Source organism: Passer domesticus, chromosome 1 (assembly GCF_036417665.1).
Source record: "Passer domesticus isolate bPasDom1 chromosome 1, bPasDom1.hap1, whole genome shotgun sequence".
Taxonomy (NCBI): Eukaryota; Metazoa; Chordata; class Aves; order Passeriformes; family Passeridae; genus Passer; species Passer domesticus.
In genome coordinates, this window is record NC_087474.1 from 3,011,776 (window position 1) to 3,026,463 (window position 14,688).

The 14,688-nt window shown below is 43.5% G+C and overlaps 1 protein-coding gene across 1 annotated transcript in view; it reads right to left on the minus strand.

Moving 5' to 3' along the window:
* Nucleotides 1-10,760: 10,760 nt before the first annotated feature.
* MINDY4 (MINDY lysine 48 deubiquitinase 4) overlaps nucleotides 10,761-14,688 on the minus strand; it is a 76,557-nt gene continuing 72,629 nt past the window's right edge. Inside the window, exon 20 of the mRNA XM_064421545.1 lies at nucleotides 10,761-11,887. Within this exon, the coding sequence (XP_064277615.1) occupies nucleotides 11,839-11,887 (49 nt within the window). The 3' untranslated portion in view covers nucleotides 10,761-11,838. The remainder of the gene's footprint in view (nucleotides 11,888-14,688) is intronic.

Consider the following 14,688-nt stretch of genomic DNA (forward strand, 5'->3'; position numbering starts at 1 on the left):
TGGTGTTAGAGTTTCACTGGGGTGCCGTGGAGTTAAAAATCAGTAACAAAACTCTGGTTCAAACACCTGGCATTTAATCTTGCATTTGTGACTGGATGTGATGTGATTGGGTTGGATGTGAGGCACAGCACACTGGTTTGGCATTTCATAAATGTTCACCTTTACAATGGAAAAGATGAGAGGAAATATTAATCAGAAACCCACTGGCCATGGAATCCCACATAATCCCAGAACAGCTGGGTTGGAAGAGACCTTAAAGATCACCCAGTTCCAATCTCTGCCATGGCAGGGACACCTTCCACCAGACCTGGTTGCTCCACGCCCTGTCCAGCCTGGCCTGAAACACTTCCAGATCTGTAGAAACACAGGAGGAAAAAATCATCTGGATTGTTTGGTAAGCAAAAAGACAGAGATGATCTTATGGAAGAGGAAATTTGGAGCTCCCCCAGACCAAGAGTGGTGGTGATGTGACTTTGATATATGTCTGCAGTGGAATGAAGGAGCAAAGGAGATTTCCCTGAGTTGCAGAAGTCAGCACACAATGTTCTTCAGAAACATTTGTTGATGGAGCAACAAGTTCCCACCCCAGAGATTCAGAGCACAGGGAGTCCTCAGAAGGTTGCAGCTGTCCATTAGAGTTGTTAAAACCTTACAAAAGCATTAACATAAAATTTATTTCCCTTTTTAAACATAGCTTGAAATAGGCACCCAGAATCTTGGTCTCTCCCTTGGGGACTCACAGCATGACTGAAAGCCAATCACCACAAGAACCAAGGTTCAGTGAGGATCAGAGGGATGATGATGGGGGACCATGGGTCAGGATGATGCATGTCAGAGGCATTTGGGATCCCAGTGGATGTGAGGTGGCCACAGCTCCACATCCCTCAGCCCTGCTTGCTGTGAGGTCATGTGTGTGTCCCCACAGCTGTGCACACACCCCACAACCTACCCAGAAGCTGCTTGAGACCTTCAGCCCCTCCAGCAGCCAACTTTCCACCCTCTGGCCCCTCCAGTATCTGTCCCAGGGCTGCAGGCTCAGCTCAGACCTCTCCCCTTGTCCCCAGCTGGGCTGAAGTTCTCTCAACAAACCAGGCACATCCACGTGTGCAGGAGAGCAGCTCCTTAGAGAACACTCACAGCCTGCTGTCCCCAGTTCCTGGACCACACCAGCCCTGTGAGCCATGGCCCCTTCTCCAGCTGCTGGCCCTAAGACCCCACACAAACCTGTGGGGGCCCCTTGCCCAGGAAAATACCTGGAAATGGAGTTTAATAAGGAGACAGGGCAGATTGAGCAAGAGCAGAGGGCAGCCCAGGTTTTTTGCACGTTCTACAGCTTTTATCCCCTTATCTCTCTGTTTTCCCACACTTGCTCCTCCCCAAGCCACATTGATTGGTCCTTCTCTAAATATCCTACAATAACTTTCACACACTCTCACAGCTCCTGTAAAATCATCTCACTGTGAGTTTTATGTAATCTTCAAATGCTCCTCCCTTGCATCCCTGTTCCTGTGAGGGCAGTAAATCCCACAGCTCTCAGGATCCCCTCTGGGAGCATTTCTTTGGCCAAGCCAAGACAGTGGGGCTCAGCTGCTCACCAGCCCCAGTGTGACAGAGACAGAAAATCCCATTGGCACCAAGCACAATATTGGGGTTTCCTCCACCTAATTGTAGTTCCTCAGCTCCTTGATGAGCCTTTGGGTTTATGGTGATTAGCTGTTAATCACCAATGCTAATGGCTTAGGGAAACATTCTGCCTGGTTTATTGCTCTTTCTTGCCAGCCCTTCCATGGCACCAAGCATGACTTGCACAACTGATAATTAAAAAAAAAAATAAATTCCCAAGGTCTGGGGAGCCCTGTCTGGTGAACATCTTGTGCTCTCTTCCTTTCAGCCACCCTACATCAATCAGCAGCTTCTCCTTACCCACATCTGTGAAGATTTGAGATCCTATAAACCTCTTCCTGATAAACAGCTTCTACTCCATTTGTTGGTGTGCGCCTTTCCCTGCAGCTCCCTCCCTCCAATTAAGCCACGAGTTGAGTTTTATTTCGGAGTTTCCTTCTCATTCACTCTGAGCCAAAGATGTGTGATGCTGACAGCTGTGCCCCATTCACATCCCTACTCAAAGCTCCTTTTCCTGGGAAGACTCACCAAATCAGCTGGTGAAACGTTTTCTCCACCCCACTGTGATTTAGAAGGGCAGGAATGAGAGATTGGTGAAAATCAGCAGCAACTGCTTTATTGGAGAAATATTCTAGAGCTTTCAGGCTGGTTTTAAAGCAAAAAAAAATTGATTTTGAAGCAGGGTCCACATGAAATATTTTTTGCTTTTCCATAGCTAAGGGTATCCCTTCCAGACTCACCCCAGCAGCTACAGAACCTGCACTTGGGGCAAAAAAGTTCCACCTGCCCAAGCTGCATATCAGAAAATTTAGCAGCACCCCAATATACAGCCTTGAGAACCCCAATAAGAACAGATTGGTCCATTTTCCCTTCACTGGGCACTCCAGGGCACATTTTTCCCATACTCTTTGATGCTTTACTGGAGCAGGGACTTTGCTCTGAAGGTGTGGCCATGGCACAACTCAGAGGATTTACGCAGCCTCAAGACCTGGCCCTGCATTTTACCTTGGCCTTTCCAAGGTTTAATTTAACCCAAGGCCAAGAATTAAAATATTAAAAAAAAAAAAAAACACAAAAAAACCCACAACAATTCATGCCTGGCTACATTTGTGCTTGTGACCTACGCCTGTCCGAGCAGGAGTTGGACAGGACAAAGCACAATGCACTTCCTTGCTTTTATTGCTCTCATTCACTTCATGTCATGCCAAAGAAGGTTGATTTAGGAAGCTCTAGTAATTAACTGCTGATGTTTTTGACTGCTGTTCCCAAGGGACTCACAATGACTTGTAATTGTTGTTCAGTAGGAAATGCTTTCTGGAACGATTGTAGATAACATATATTCTCTCTATGGCTTTACTTTTACTTGATTATTTTTTTAAGCTAGGAACATGATTTTTTTTTTTTTCCTTTAAGCAAAAGTCACCTGTTCCTTGCATCCTGGAAAACTCATAAATCACCTTTCTTCTCGCAGACCATGCTTGCATTTTGCTGTCCACAAAATAAAGAAGGTTTTTATTTCAGTTACACATTAAACATAGAATATGTGAAGTGGAAAAAAAAACAAAAAACCAAGGAGAGAGTAAAAATTAATGCTGTTTTTAAACTTCAGGTTACAAAGTGCCTTTCTTTGCTCTTAGCAGCTGAGAAAACTTGAAAGGAGGAGGCACAGGGGCAATGTATATTTAGAGAGCACCAGTTGTTACAAGAATTTAAACCCAGCCTGGTGCTATTAGAGGAGGCTCTAACAGAATCATAGAATGGTTTGTGTTTGAAGGGACCTTCAAGATTATTCAGTTTCAACCCTCTGCCATGGGCAGGGACACCTTCCACTATCCCAGGCTGCTCCAAGCCCTGTCCAATCTGACCTTGGGCACGTCCAGGGATCCAGGGGCAGCCACAGCTTCTCTGGGCACCTGTGCCAGGGCCTCACCATCCTCCCAGGGAAGAATTTCCTCCTAATATTCAGTTGAAACCTGATCTCTTTCAGGGTGAAGCCATTCCCCTTGTCCTGTCACTCTACACCTTTGTAAATCCTCTCTCTCCATCTTTCTTGCAGGCTCCCTTCAGGTACTACTGGAAGGCTGCAATTAAGTCACTTCTCCAGGCTGAATAATCCCAATTCTTTTAGCCTTTCCTCATAGCTCTCAATATAGCCTCTCACTCATCATGATATTTCCCTATGTTTTTACTCAGTGTTCTGTTAAAAATTAATTTGTGGATGCCTTAGCACTATTGCATTATTGAATCCTTTTATAGAGTCTACTCAAAATTTAAAAATTATAATAATTATAATTCTAATTTCTCTTTTTGTGGCCCCTGCTACTCATGCACACAGACACATGGTGTGATTTTTTCCTTTTCAGTGCCAACAGTTGGACTTGATCCTTGTGGGTCCCATTTAGCTCAAGAAATTCTGTGATTCCATGATTTTATGCATTTCTTAAATACACCTATTAAAAACCTATTTTCTCTCTCAGATGACTCAACAGTTGCATATCCAGAGCTATATTTCATAGTAAAAAAAAATTCAAAAGCCTAATTTTCATATTTTCACTTATTATATTCCTCTGCTACTGACTGAAAACCAACCCCAAGGAACCCAGAGCAGATTCTACTGCTCGTGCTGTGTTTGCCAGGTTTGCAAACTGGAATAACAATTTGAGAAATGCTGGATTGTTTCACCGGACTGACCTGAGCAAGAGGGGCTCAGGAAGGATATGGTGATAGGAATTCAGCCCTGAGAAGGATGTCAGTCATAATAAAACTGCTCTGCATTGAAGTGCTCGTAAAAGACCGGCTTTCTTCACACGCCATGGCACAGCACTCATTACTCATTTGTCACCCTGCCTGGGAGTGACATTTACCAGCTGCAATTTGCCATTGTGATAGTCTTCCCCTTTTGCTTCCATTGACCAAATGTAAACAGTTCTTGACAGCAGATCTGAGATGGCATCAACAGCGTGCTGCAGCCACTTCAAAACAGGAATATGGCCGTGTGTCACTGACAATAAAGCTTAAAGGCATGGAGCATGAAGGTTTTCCTCAGCCAAGATGTCACAGCATGCAAGGGAGTGATCTTCCATCAGAAAGAGAAAAATGTGGAGCCCACTGAACACAGAGTTTAGCTGATTTCAACAGAAATGGGTCAGATTGGAAGGGAGCACAGTGAGTCCAACCTCCTGCTCCAGCAGGGTCATGCCAGAGCTCGTGGCACAGGATTGTGTCCAGACAGTGCTGGAATATCTCCAGGTCTACACTTGGAATGAGCTAGGTTTTTCTCCTGATTTTAATGGTCTATAAGGCAAATGAAACACAGGCCTAAAACTGCATCACAAATGAAAAATAATCTGAGTAACACAGAAATAAGTGATTGGTGATGTCCAGTACCTGAGAGTAAAATGATTTGTAGCATCTTCCATGCTCAATGTTTAAGGTGGATTTTTATTTCTTACTTGAGATACTAAAATTAATTTCCTGTTGCACCTTCCACCCCCACCCCATGACAAAATGCTTTTGTAATGTTTCGGATTTAATACCTACCAAAACTCCACTAATGTGACCCATGACACGTTCACAGCTCATCCACAACCTATGGCTGCTCCCTACCTGTGATCTTCAGCTTGGATTTTCACATCTCTTGGGAAACAGCCTTGCAGAAACCCATCCATCCTCAGGGGAACTGCCCCCACAGACCTGCACAGATGGATCCTGGTCTGCTCCCTTCCCTCAGCCACAAGGGACATTTTTCCACTCTCCCTGAAGCAATGATTCAGAACTCAGGGTCTGGAGACCTTGGCTCCCATCCACACCACTCACCAAACCAAGTACAGCTCAGCAAAAGGTATGTTTGTGGAATGTAACTTTTAACCTCCTATCCTTTGTGTATTTTACAGAGAGGAGCTGAGCACTTTTATTCTTTTTTTGGTTACACATTCTTCGCTAGTGTTCTGTCAATTAATAAATATTTGCTGAATTCCAGTGCATGGAGTATTTTTTACAAATGCCCAGAATATTTCTTAGATTAATTCGGAAGGCCTTGCCAAAAGATAAGATGATGATAAGGAAGTAAGCAGAACACCCGCACAAGGTACAGCTATCTTGGGTGTTTTATCAGGATTTAGGGTTGTGACACAGCCCCAGTGCTGTTCTACAAGAAATCTGTGCTTACAAATTCTCACGTCCAGGACACCTTCCAGGTCCCACCTCTGAGATGGCTCCTGTGTGCCCACGTGGGTAACCTGATTTATCAGCAACTCCTTTTCCAAAAGCTGGCAAATTCCTGCTACTCAGCCTCGTGCTTTCTTCCACAGTGATTCTCTGTCTCACAGGTGAAAGCTGTGAAGTGGAAGCCAGAGGTGAGGGTGGTGCAGGAGGCAGGAGGAGTCTCTGAGCCATCACTTCATTCACTTGTTCTGCCAAGCTCCATAAAACACAACTTCCTTCTTTTCAGGCTTTTTCATTCACACACAGTGGGGTTCATTTGAATCAGTCATCCTGTGCTCCTCTAATAATCAGATAACCTGTGGAGATCCAGAGAGCAGCAGGCAGGGAAGAGAAAAATGCAATTCCTCCTGTAGCACCTAAACCAGACCAGGTGGCCAAACTCCACCAGTGCCTGATTCTCACCAGTGGCTTTCAAGATATTCCTGGGTCACTGGTTTAGATGGAGATATCCACCATGTAATCACCTGTGAGGAGGTATTTTGATGATGATGATGACATTTCCAGGGATCCAGGGGCAGCCACAGCTTCTCTGGATAACCTGTGCCAGGGCCTCACCACCCTCACAGAGAATAATTTCTTCCCAATATCCCATCCATCCCTGCCCTCTGGTAGTGGGAAGCCATTCCCTGTGTCCTGTCATTCCATGCCCTTGTCCAAAATTCAGCTCTCCTGGAGCCCCTTCAGGCACTGGAAGGGGCTTTGAGGTCTCCCTTTCTCTAAGCCTTTTCTTCTCCAGGCTGAAGAACCCCAAATCTTTCTGCTTTTCCTCAAAGGAGAAGTGTTTTATTCCTCTAACCATCCTCATGGACCTGCTCTGGACTCACTCCAGCTCAGCTGGAATTCAGCTTCAGAGCCATATTAAAGTCACCCTGCAGATTTATCACCTCTGAATATCTCTGCAAGACTCCATCTCAGCTCAGACTGTCCACAGCCAACTCATTGTACTCTACTTTTTCACAAATTGCCCTTGAAAATCGAGGCACCCAGATCCAGGGTTGCTATAGGACATTTTAATCAGTGTAGAGCAGGGATGTGGAATGCATGGGATGTGCACAGAGCCATGGAAAACACTGAAGCACCACCAGAAACTCACTCTGGGGCCCAGAGGCAGAGATCAGAGAAAGTGTTTTAATGTGAGGGTCTGGAAGAGTCTCAGGGCCATAGTTGCATGGGTATTTGAGTTGTGCCTTTAAGCACAACTTCCTGAAGGATCAAGAGCTGGAGTTACCCATCATCCCTTCAGAAAAAAAAAAAAAAGAAAAAAAAAAAAGAAAAAAGAAAAAACCTCACAGCAGATGAAACGAAAATATTGAATTATTTATCTTAGAAAAATCCCAGTGTTTTCCTTGTAAAATCTGTGCTTGATTCCTTGATTATGCTGATACAGTCAGCAACTATTGGTGAGGGATGTCACAAAATCTGGTTGTTTTCCACTTTACTAACAATCCCTCCTCACCCTCTTTGAAATGACAAATAAAATACCTGATTAAGCCCTTTTTCCTTTTCCAGTTTTATAAACAAGGCTGCTAAGGAGGAACTGCTTCCTTTTTTCAGAGCTGGTGTTGAATTTATTATTTTATAGCCAACAAAAACAAATCAATGAAGAGTGTGAGTGTACACAAAGTGGAGTGACTTTTCCTTAGGAGGTGCAGCAGATGGGAGCATGCAGAGATGCAGGAGCAACCATTTTCATTCCATAAAAAAAATCCGTTTCCAACATGATCTTTTTGATGAAAAAATAAACTAAACTATGCACATTAAGGCTTTGATGCTTGATTCTTAATTTTGACATTTCTGAAAACATAAACCGAAGAGAGAAATTATCACAGGACAAATTTTGGTGAGGGTTAAGTTTTTATCATCTAAAACACAGCTGTGCATATCCCACATATTGAGAATGTGAAATTCAGGGCAGTTCCCTTCATAGTAAATTTACCCTGGGACAGGAAAATAAAGCAGAGTTACCAAAAGAATTGAAATCCGTATTTTTTACCACATTATGTTATTGCAATCATACCCCAAATCATGTAGACCTTCTGAAAAATTACTATTTTACTGCTTCAAAAGATTGCTGCAAGTATTTTCAGGAAAAAACAGTGGTTTGATGTCTTTGGTTTTTTAATGCAGCTCTCAACCAGCACCAGAAAAAATCCTGTCTTCTCCCAGTACTTCACTTTCAGCAAGTGAATCCTCAGAGCCCCTAAATCACTTCTCCCTAATGGAAAACTTGGCTTATGGTGGTGTCATTCTTCCAAGCTCTTCAGCTTTCCTTGATTACTGAAGTGACCATTTCCTGCCATTTCAAATCAGCCCATTAGATACATTGCAAACACAAACAAATAGAAATCTGCCCCAGGAAAGTGAAAACCTGAAAGCAAGAGACTCAAATTGTCATTTTTCGTTTACTTGGGAACCAAACCCACAGTGACTGCAGGGATTCATTCACGGGATCAGCCATCATATCTTCAACTTCTCCCACATTTAACCAGAATAAGGACAGGCATGTAAAAAACAAACATCAGAAGGTCTACAAAATTGTGTATTTTTTATCCACAACCATAATTTTTCACTCTTGCCATTATTTTTCCACTGAGCTGATGAGGCCCATGAAACATTCACAACTCAATCTCCCAGATTAATTTCCACTAGCAAATCAATTATTAAAAAATTAGGAGGAAATCTGGGCTTTTGCCTGACCATTGCTCTAAATGTTTTATTTGTATGAGACACCCTGTACAAGACAAAGCTAAATAAACATTTTGTAAAAAGGTGGCAGATATGACACCCTGCCAAAATAGTAACTGCTTCCATATTCATCTCCACACACAATAAGCCATGTTTGTTATTAGTTAAGGGGTCAGTTTTCAGCACAGGGTACACTTTTTTTTATTCCACAGAAGAAAAGAGAATGAAATGAAGGCACCATGCAGACCTAAGTGCCAACATCACTAGTGCCTTTTAAAGCTCAATTATCTAATGATCCCTGCTTTGTTCAGTTCAGGGAGACACATTATTTGGGAAATTAAAAAAAAAAAATGAAGAGGAAGGGAAATAATTTCTGGTGCTTTACATGGAATAAAAACATGGAAACCTTGATGCAGGCAGTGACCAGGCAATGCTCTGGCATTACTTTTTGAGAGTATTTAGATGTAAATGAGTGCTCTGGTTGCAGATTCCTTCCAAGGGGCCATTCCTTTGTGCCTGGTAAGGACACTGAGCCCTGCAGAAGGATCCTGCTGTTCCCAGGGTCCAGGAGCAAGGAGCTCAGCAGTGCTGAGGTGCCCTGCCCAGCTGGGGGCTTGGGGAGGTGGTTCAGGTTCTCATTTTCCTCCTTTGTGAGTGAGGGACTGGGTGAATCTGGAGTTAATTCACTGTCAGGTGGGCAGTGGACTTTGCAAACAAATATACAAGGACACAGTGACAGATAATAGGTAAGAAAAATCTGTTTTAACAAAAAATATTCTCCATAACCAGTGATGAAAGAGCTTCAGAGTTCTTTGGAGTCTGTTTTAGAAAGGGGGACAGAGTTCAGGGCCTCTCCTCATCTTTGTTTACCCTCCACAAGAACCCAAAAACCACATTTTCCAAACACATTTTCTTTCTCATGCCCTAAAAATCTTTACATCTCCATGGGTGTGATGCACTGGAGACAATCCTCTTGGGATCCCTTTGTAGGAACAGCTGTGTCATCCCAAAACAAAGCTCCACCACACCCTGGAATCTCCCCTCCTCTGGACAGAGAACAGATCCTCTGAACACCTCTGCACTGCAGACATCCAGATTTCAGCCAGACCAGATCTGCCTGTCCCACAGCAGCTCCTCCTGCTCCAGACCAGCCCTTATCTGTGCCTTATCTCCAACCTGACACAGTTTAAGGCTTTGGAATAAATGGTGTGCGTTTACTAGATTGGAAAAACCAGAAAGGAAATTTTTGGTTGCAAAAATCTTCTGACATTTGTCATCTCCACAGTATTTTCTTTCCAAATGCACCCCTCAAAATGTTATATTATGGATGTCCTCTGAGGCAGGTGGGAAAATCAAACTGTATTTGCTTCATGAAACAAAGTGGGGACTATAGAATAAAGAAATTTAAGAGAGGGGAAAAAAAGTTTTACATCTGGGATCTTTGGCTGTTTGGGACTTGCCAGAAACACAGAAGCTCAAGCTGAGGTGTGTTAAAGACATTTTTGAATCCAGCTGCAGCTGACAGCACAAACATCCCTGAGTACACAGGGATGGCAGGGCCAGCAGTCAGCAATGAGCTGGATCTGGTGCTGAATCTCTTTGGGAGATCTGGATCTCACAATGTTTTAAGTTCATCTATGTGAACTAAACCACACATTTTATCACACTGCAAGAAATAAAATTAAAGTAACTGCAACCCTGAGATGCTTTATTGCATATAATGGCTTTAAACTGGAAGGGGGCAGGTTTAGATTGGATATTAGGAAGAAATTCCTCCCTGAAACCTGAAACAGGTTCCCAGAGCAGCTGTGGCTGCCCCTGGATCCCTGGAAGTGCCCAAGGCCAGGTTGGACAGGGCTTGGAGCAGCCTGGGATGGTGGAAGGAGTCCCTGCAAATGGCAGGGGGGTGGAACAAGATGAATTCTTATTTCCCTTCCCACCCAAACCATTCTGTGATTCTGTGACAGTTTGATGTGAATAAGAAGCAAAGGGTGAGGCAGATCTTCATACAAAGGCCATCTAAACCTTTCTGGCACTCCTTTGTAACTTATATTCAGGTTGATTTTCAAATCTAACTCTGCCAATTCCCTGAGATCTCCATTTGTACAGTTAGTTTGCACCCTACACCCAGAACAACACTGATTTTTTGCTGGAAATTGATTTTACACTCATTTTTAGGACCAAAAGGAGTTTCCACACTGACGAGGAAGAAGGTGCTACAATAAACATCAGGAAGTAAAAGTCCTTTATTGAATTCTCATGAAATACTCACTCTGAAGAGAGGAACACCTCTAGAAACACCATTTATCTGCCTTTTTCCCTGAGGCATTTTTTTTCCAACCTTCTGTACAGTAACTTGCCCCAATTTTGGTAATAAAGTGTTGCTAAAGCAGAATTAATCAAACTGTGGCTTCAGTACCTCAGTATCCCTCTCCACAGTACCTCATTCCAGCACATGCATTTTATTGAACCACGGCACCTATCACAGATAGGCACCATTGGAATTTCAAAACTAACACCTCTTCTGTTTTCTTGTAGTTATGGAGAAGCAAATCCCAGATCTGATCTGTCACCTGCGTGTGAATAAACCCTCGTGTAGAAATAAGGGCATCAATGTGAAGATGCTGATACAGCTGCCTCTCACCAGAAAGAAAAATGAGCTATATCAGCACGAGGCACTGTTACACACCAGCTGCACCTAGGAACTATCAATGGGATTATTTTGGTGACACACAACCACAATCCTTACTGCAAATTGATGACACAACAAGAACTTGGTATAGGCCAGGCTTTCCCAAAAAAGCCCAGATGGTCACCAAGCTATTTAGGCTTGCTAATACCAGGTAACTAGGTGAATATACGTTCCTTGGATGATGTTTTATCCTTTTTTCAAGGAAGAACAAGGCAGGACAGAGAAGGCTGTAAAGTGAGAGAAATCTGGGTTCAGCATCTCCCATCAAATGCTTCCAAACAATTGCAGGATGCAGAGTGGATCCAGCAGGAGACCTCAAGGGGACGTTGATGACTTCAGAGCTTCATCTGCAACCTTGATTTGGTGGTGGGAACCCAGCCTGCCCTCAGGAGCTTTATGCTGAGGGCAGTGACAAGGAATTTACGTCAGTGTTGTTTATATTAAAAGCAAAATATCTGAAGCACGAGGTGACTGAGGTGAAACTCTGCCAGCCTGAAAACCTTGTCATTCTTCCTCATGTCAAACTGCCCTATTTCCTGTATTGGTGGGAATAGGAATGTGCTCATTCAGTCATTTCCTTTTGGTCTTCCCAAATAAAGTGCAGGTCAGATCAGTCACAAGATGGGTTCTGTGCCATTCCAGTCGATGACAGCTCCTTGCCACCTAGAAATGAAATAATTTACATCCATCAGTTCATCACTGGAAAGGCAAACCCACACCCCTGAACCACCCAGGGGAGCTCAGAGAGACTGGGATGGACTTGTTTGGGGTAGCTAATCCCATCCCAAAGGGAATGGAGCAGAAATGAGGGAATTGTACTCTGATTTTAGGTGCCAAGGTTGGAGGTCTCTGTCCTGACCCTTCCTCCAGCCTCTCTGGGCAACAGACCAGCAGCTGAACCTTCATGTTGGACAGAATAATTAGGGAATGCCAAAGATTGTGGTGTTTGTGAGGGTCCCCAGGACGAGGGGAGAGATGAGTCTGACTCAATCTTCTCAGAAGGCTGATTTATTATCTTATGTTATTATATTATATTAAAGAATGCTATACTAAAACTATACTAAACTATAGAGAAAGGACACATCAAAAGGCTTAACAAGAATGAATAATAAGAACTTTGATACAGCTGGACCATGATTGGTCACTAAATTAAAACAATTCACATGGAACCAATGAAAGAATCACCTACCACATTACAAAGCAACAAAACACAAGGAGAAGCAATCAGATTATTATTATTATTTACATTCCTCTCTGAGGCTTCTCAGCTTCCCAAGAGAAGAAATCCTGGCGAAGGGATTTTTCAGAAAATATCAAGTGACACAAGATGGCTACAAGAATTAACCCTAAATAACCAAAATACTCACTCTCAGCTGTCAGTAGGCAATTTGCTTATTTTCTTATTTTTGTTTAGCTCTGATTAGGAACTCTCTGACTTTGAGATCCTGTGCCTGGATGCCCTCACTGAGCACCTTTGCTCCTGACCTTGGGTCCTCAAGCACTCCATGGCGCACTTTAATGGTGATGTTTTGCTTTTCTCTGCCCTTATTCCTCCTTCAGAATGATCCTGAAGATTAACACTGAGAACAGAATGATTCTGGAACCTTCCACATTTCCCATTCCTGGCTCTGCACTGGCTGCCACAGCTCAGCTGCCCACCTCAGCAATGTGACTGAAAGCAAAGGAGGCATCAATCCTGAATCTGCCACAAAATGTGTCTTCAAAGCATGGCAAAAGACAGAGATGTGACCTAAAACCTGGTGAAAGCAGGATGGTGCTCTCCAGTCACCTCCCTGAAGTGAGTCAGCTCACCCCTCGTGGCATGGATTCACCCTTGGCCGTGGCTTTTCTCATCTGCAAGGTCATGGCCCACATTTTCTGGGAACTAAACTGTTGCATTTCCAGTGCTGAGTATTTATATCTGTTCTGAAAATCTGTCTCAGAGCAGTAAGACATTGGTGAGGGGGTGGAGGGAACAGTGAGCTGCCAGTGCCACATTCTTTCTGTCACCGAGGACAGGATGTGTCAGCAAGGGTATGGCAGCTCAGACCTTGAGCTGAGCTAGCCAATTAAGTGTAAAACAAAACCAAAAGCTGAATTCTTGCACTCTTCAGGGCAATGTCTCAAAGGAAGTGACCATCTGAGGGCTGTTGTGAAATTTTTCCTTCTGTTTTTCACTTTGCTGAGAAAATTAAAATCAAAAATTGCAGAAAGATTGTCTCCATCCCAGGAAAACAGAGCAGGAATACACAGCAGACGTCCCACATCTTAAATTAAAAGCAGAATTTGTTTCATCTGGGGTTACTCAACAGCATTTGCAAGAGGTGAGAGCTGTCCCTGTCAGAATGCCACCCTTAAACAACCAAATGGAAAAGAACAACTGCCACCTTCTGTCCCCATTGGATTTGTCAGGTAATGCCATCAGATCATCCCTTATCTTTGAGTACAATCTTCCCAAGGTGCAACTTCCTATCTCACCAGGGTATTTAAAGCTTTGAGAGGGATCCACAAAGGCAAAAAAAACACCAAATGAGCCTGCACTGTGCCCTGTGGGACTGCTCACCTTGCTGACACCATTTCTTCTGTTGTTAATCACTGTGAAGTGAAGAACTGGCCTTTTTTAAAACTGGCTTTCCATAAAGAGCTTAAACAGAACTTAATTTTTGAAGCAGGACTGAAGGCTACTTTCAGAACAAGCCTCATCTCCTGGGTTTATTTTCAAACCACTTTTTAGACCAAAAAGCAGACTTTGGCTGTTTGCTTCTATGAGACAGGTCCAAAACTTTTTTCCCCCTCTTGCACCTGCACAAGAAAAGGTGTCAAAGACTGAGGAATCTCACTCACAGATGCTGAAATAATATTTTATTTACAAACAGATATAAAACTTCCTGGACAATGAAAGTGATTGCTTCCCCAAACTATCCTGCCACAGTGTAATTGCAATGTGAGGCATTTTCTAGCTGCTGATTCAATTATAATTTATCAGATTAGCAGAAGGAAAACTACATTTGACCCACCTGCCTCAAGTACAACCTCACCCAAGGGTCATGCAGTTAACGGGAACTGAAGAGGAACAGGTCAGGCCCTGAACAATGCTCAGTCTGGAATAGCACTCAGTGAGCATCTCCTGTGCTGACAATTTGGTATTGTTTTGGAGCACATCCATAATTCAGGGTGAAATGCCCAGGTTCTGCTCTTCTCTCATCCACCAAATCCCCTTTGGGTGTTTCCCTTCACAGCCAACAGGTGAACTCATGGATCCCACAGCCCCACTACCACAGAGGGTTAACAAAAAATCCTGCTAAATTCAGGTTCTAATAGCAGATGAGAGTTTGGTCCCCCTCAGGCAGAGCTAACAGATGTTATTTCCTCCAGTGCTGAGGGTCAGGACTGTGATATAAGAGTATTTCTCAGGGAAGAAGAGGATAAGTTGTCTGCACGGCATCTCCCAAACAAGCCAGGGA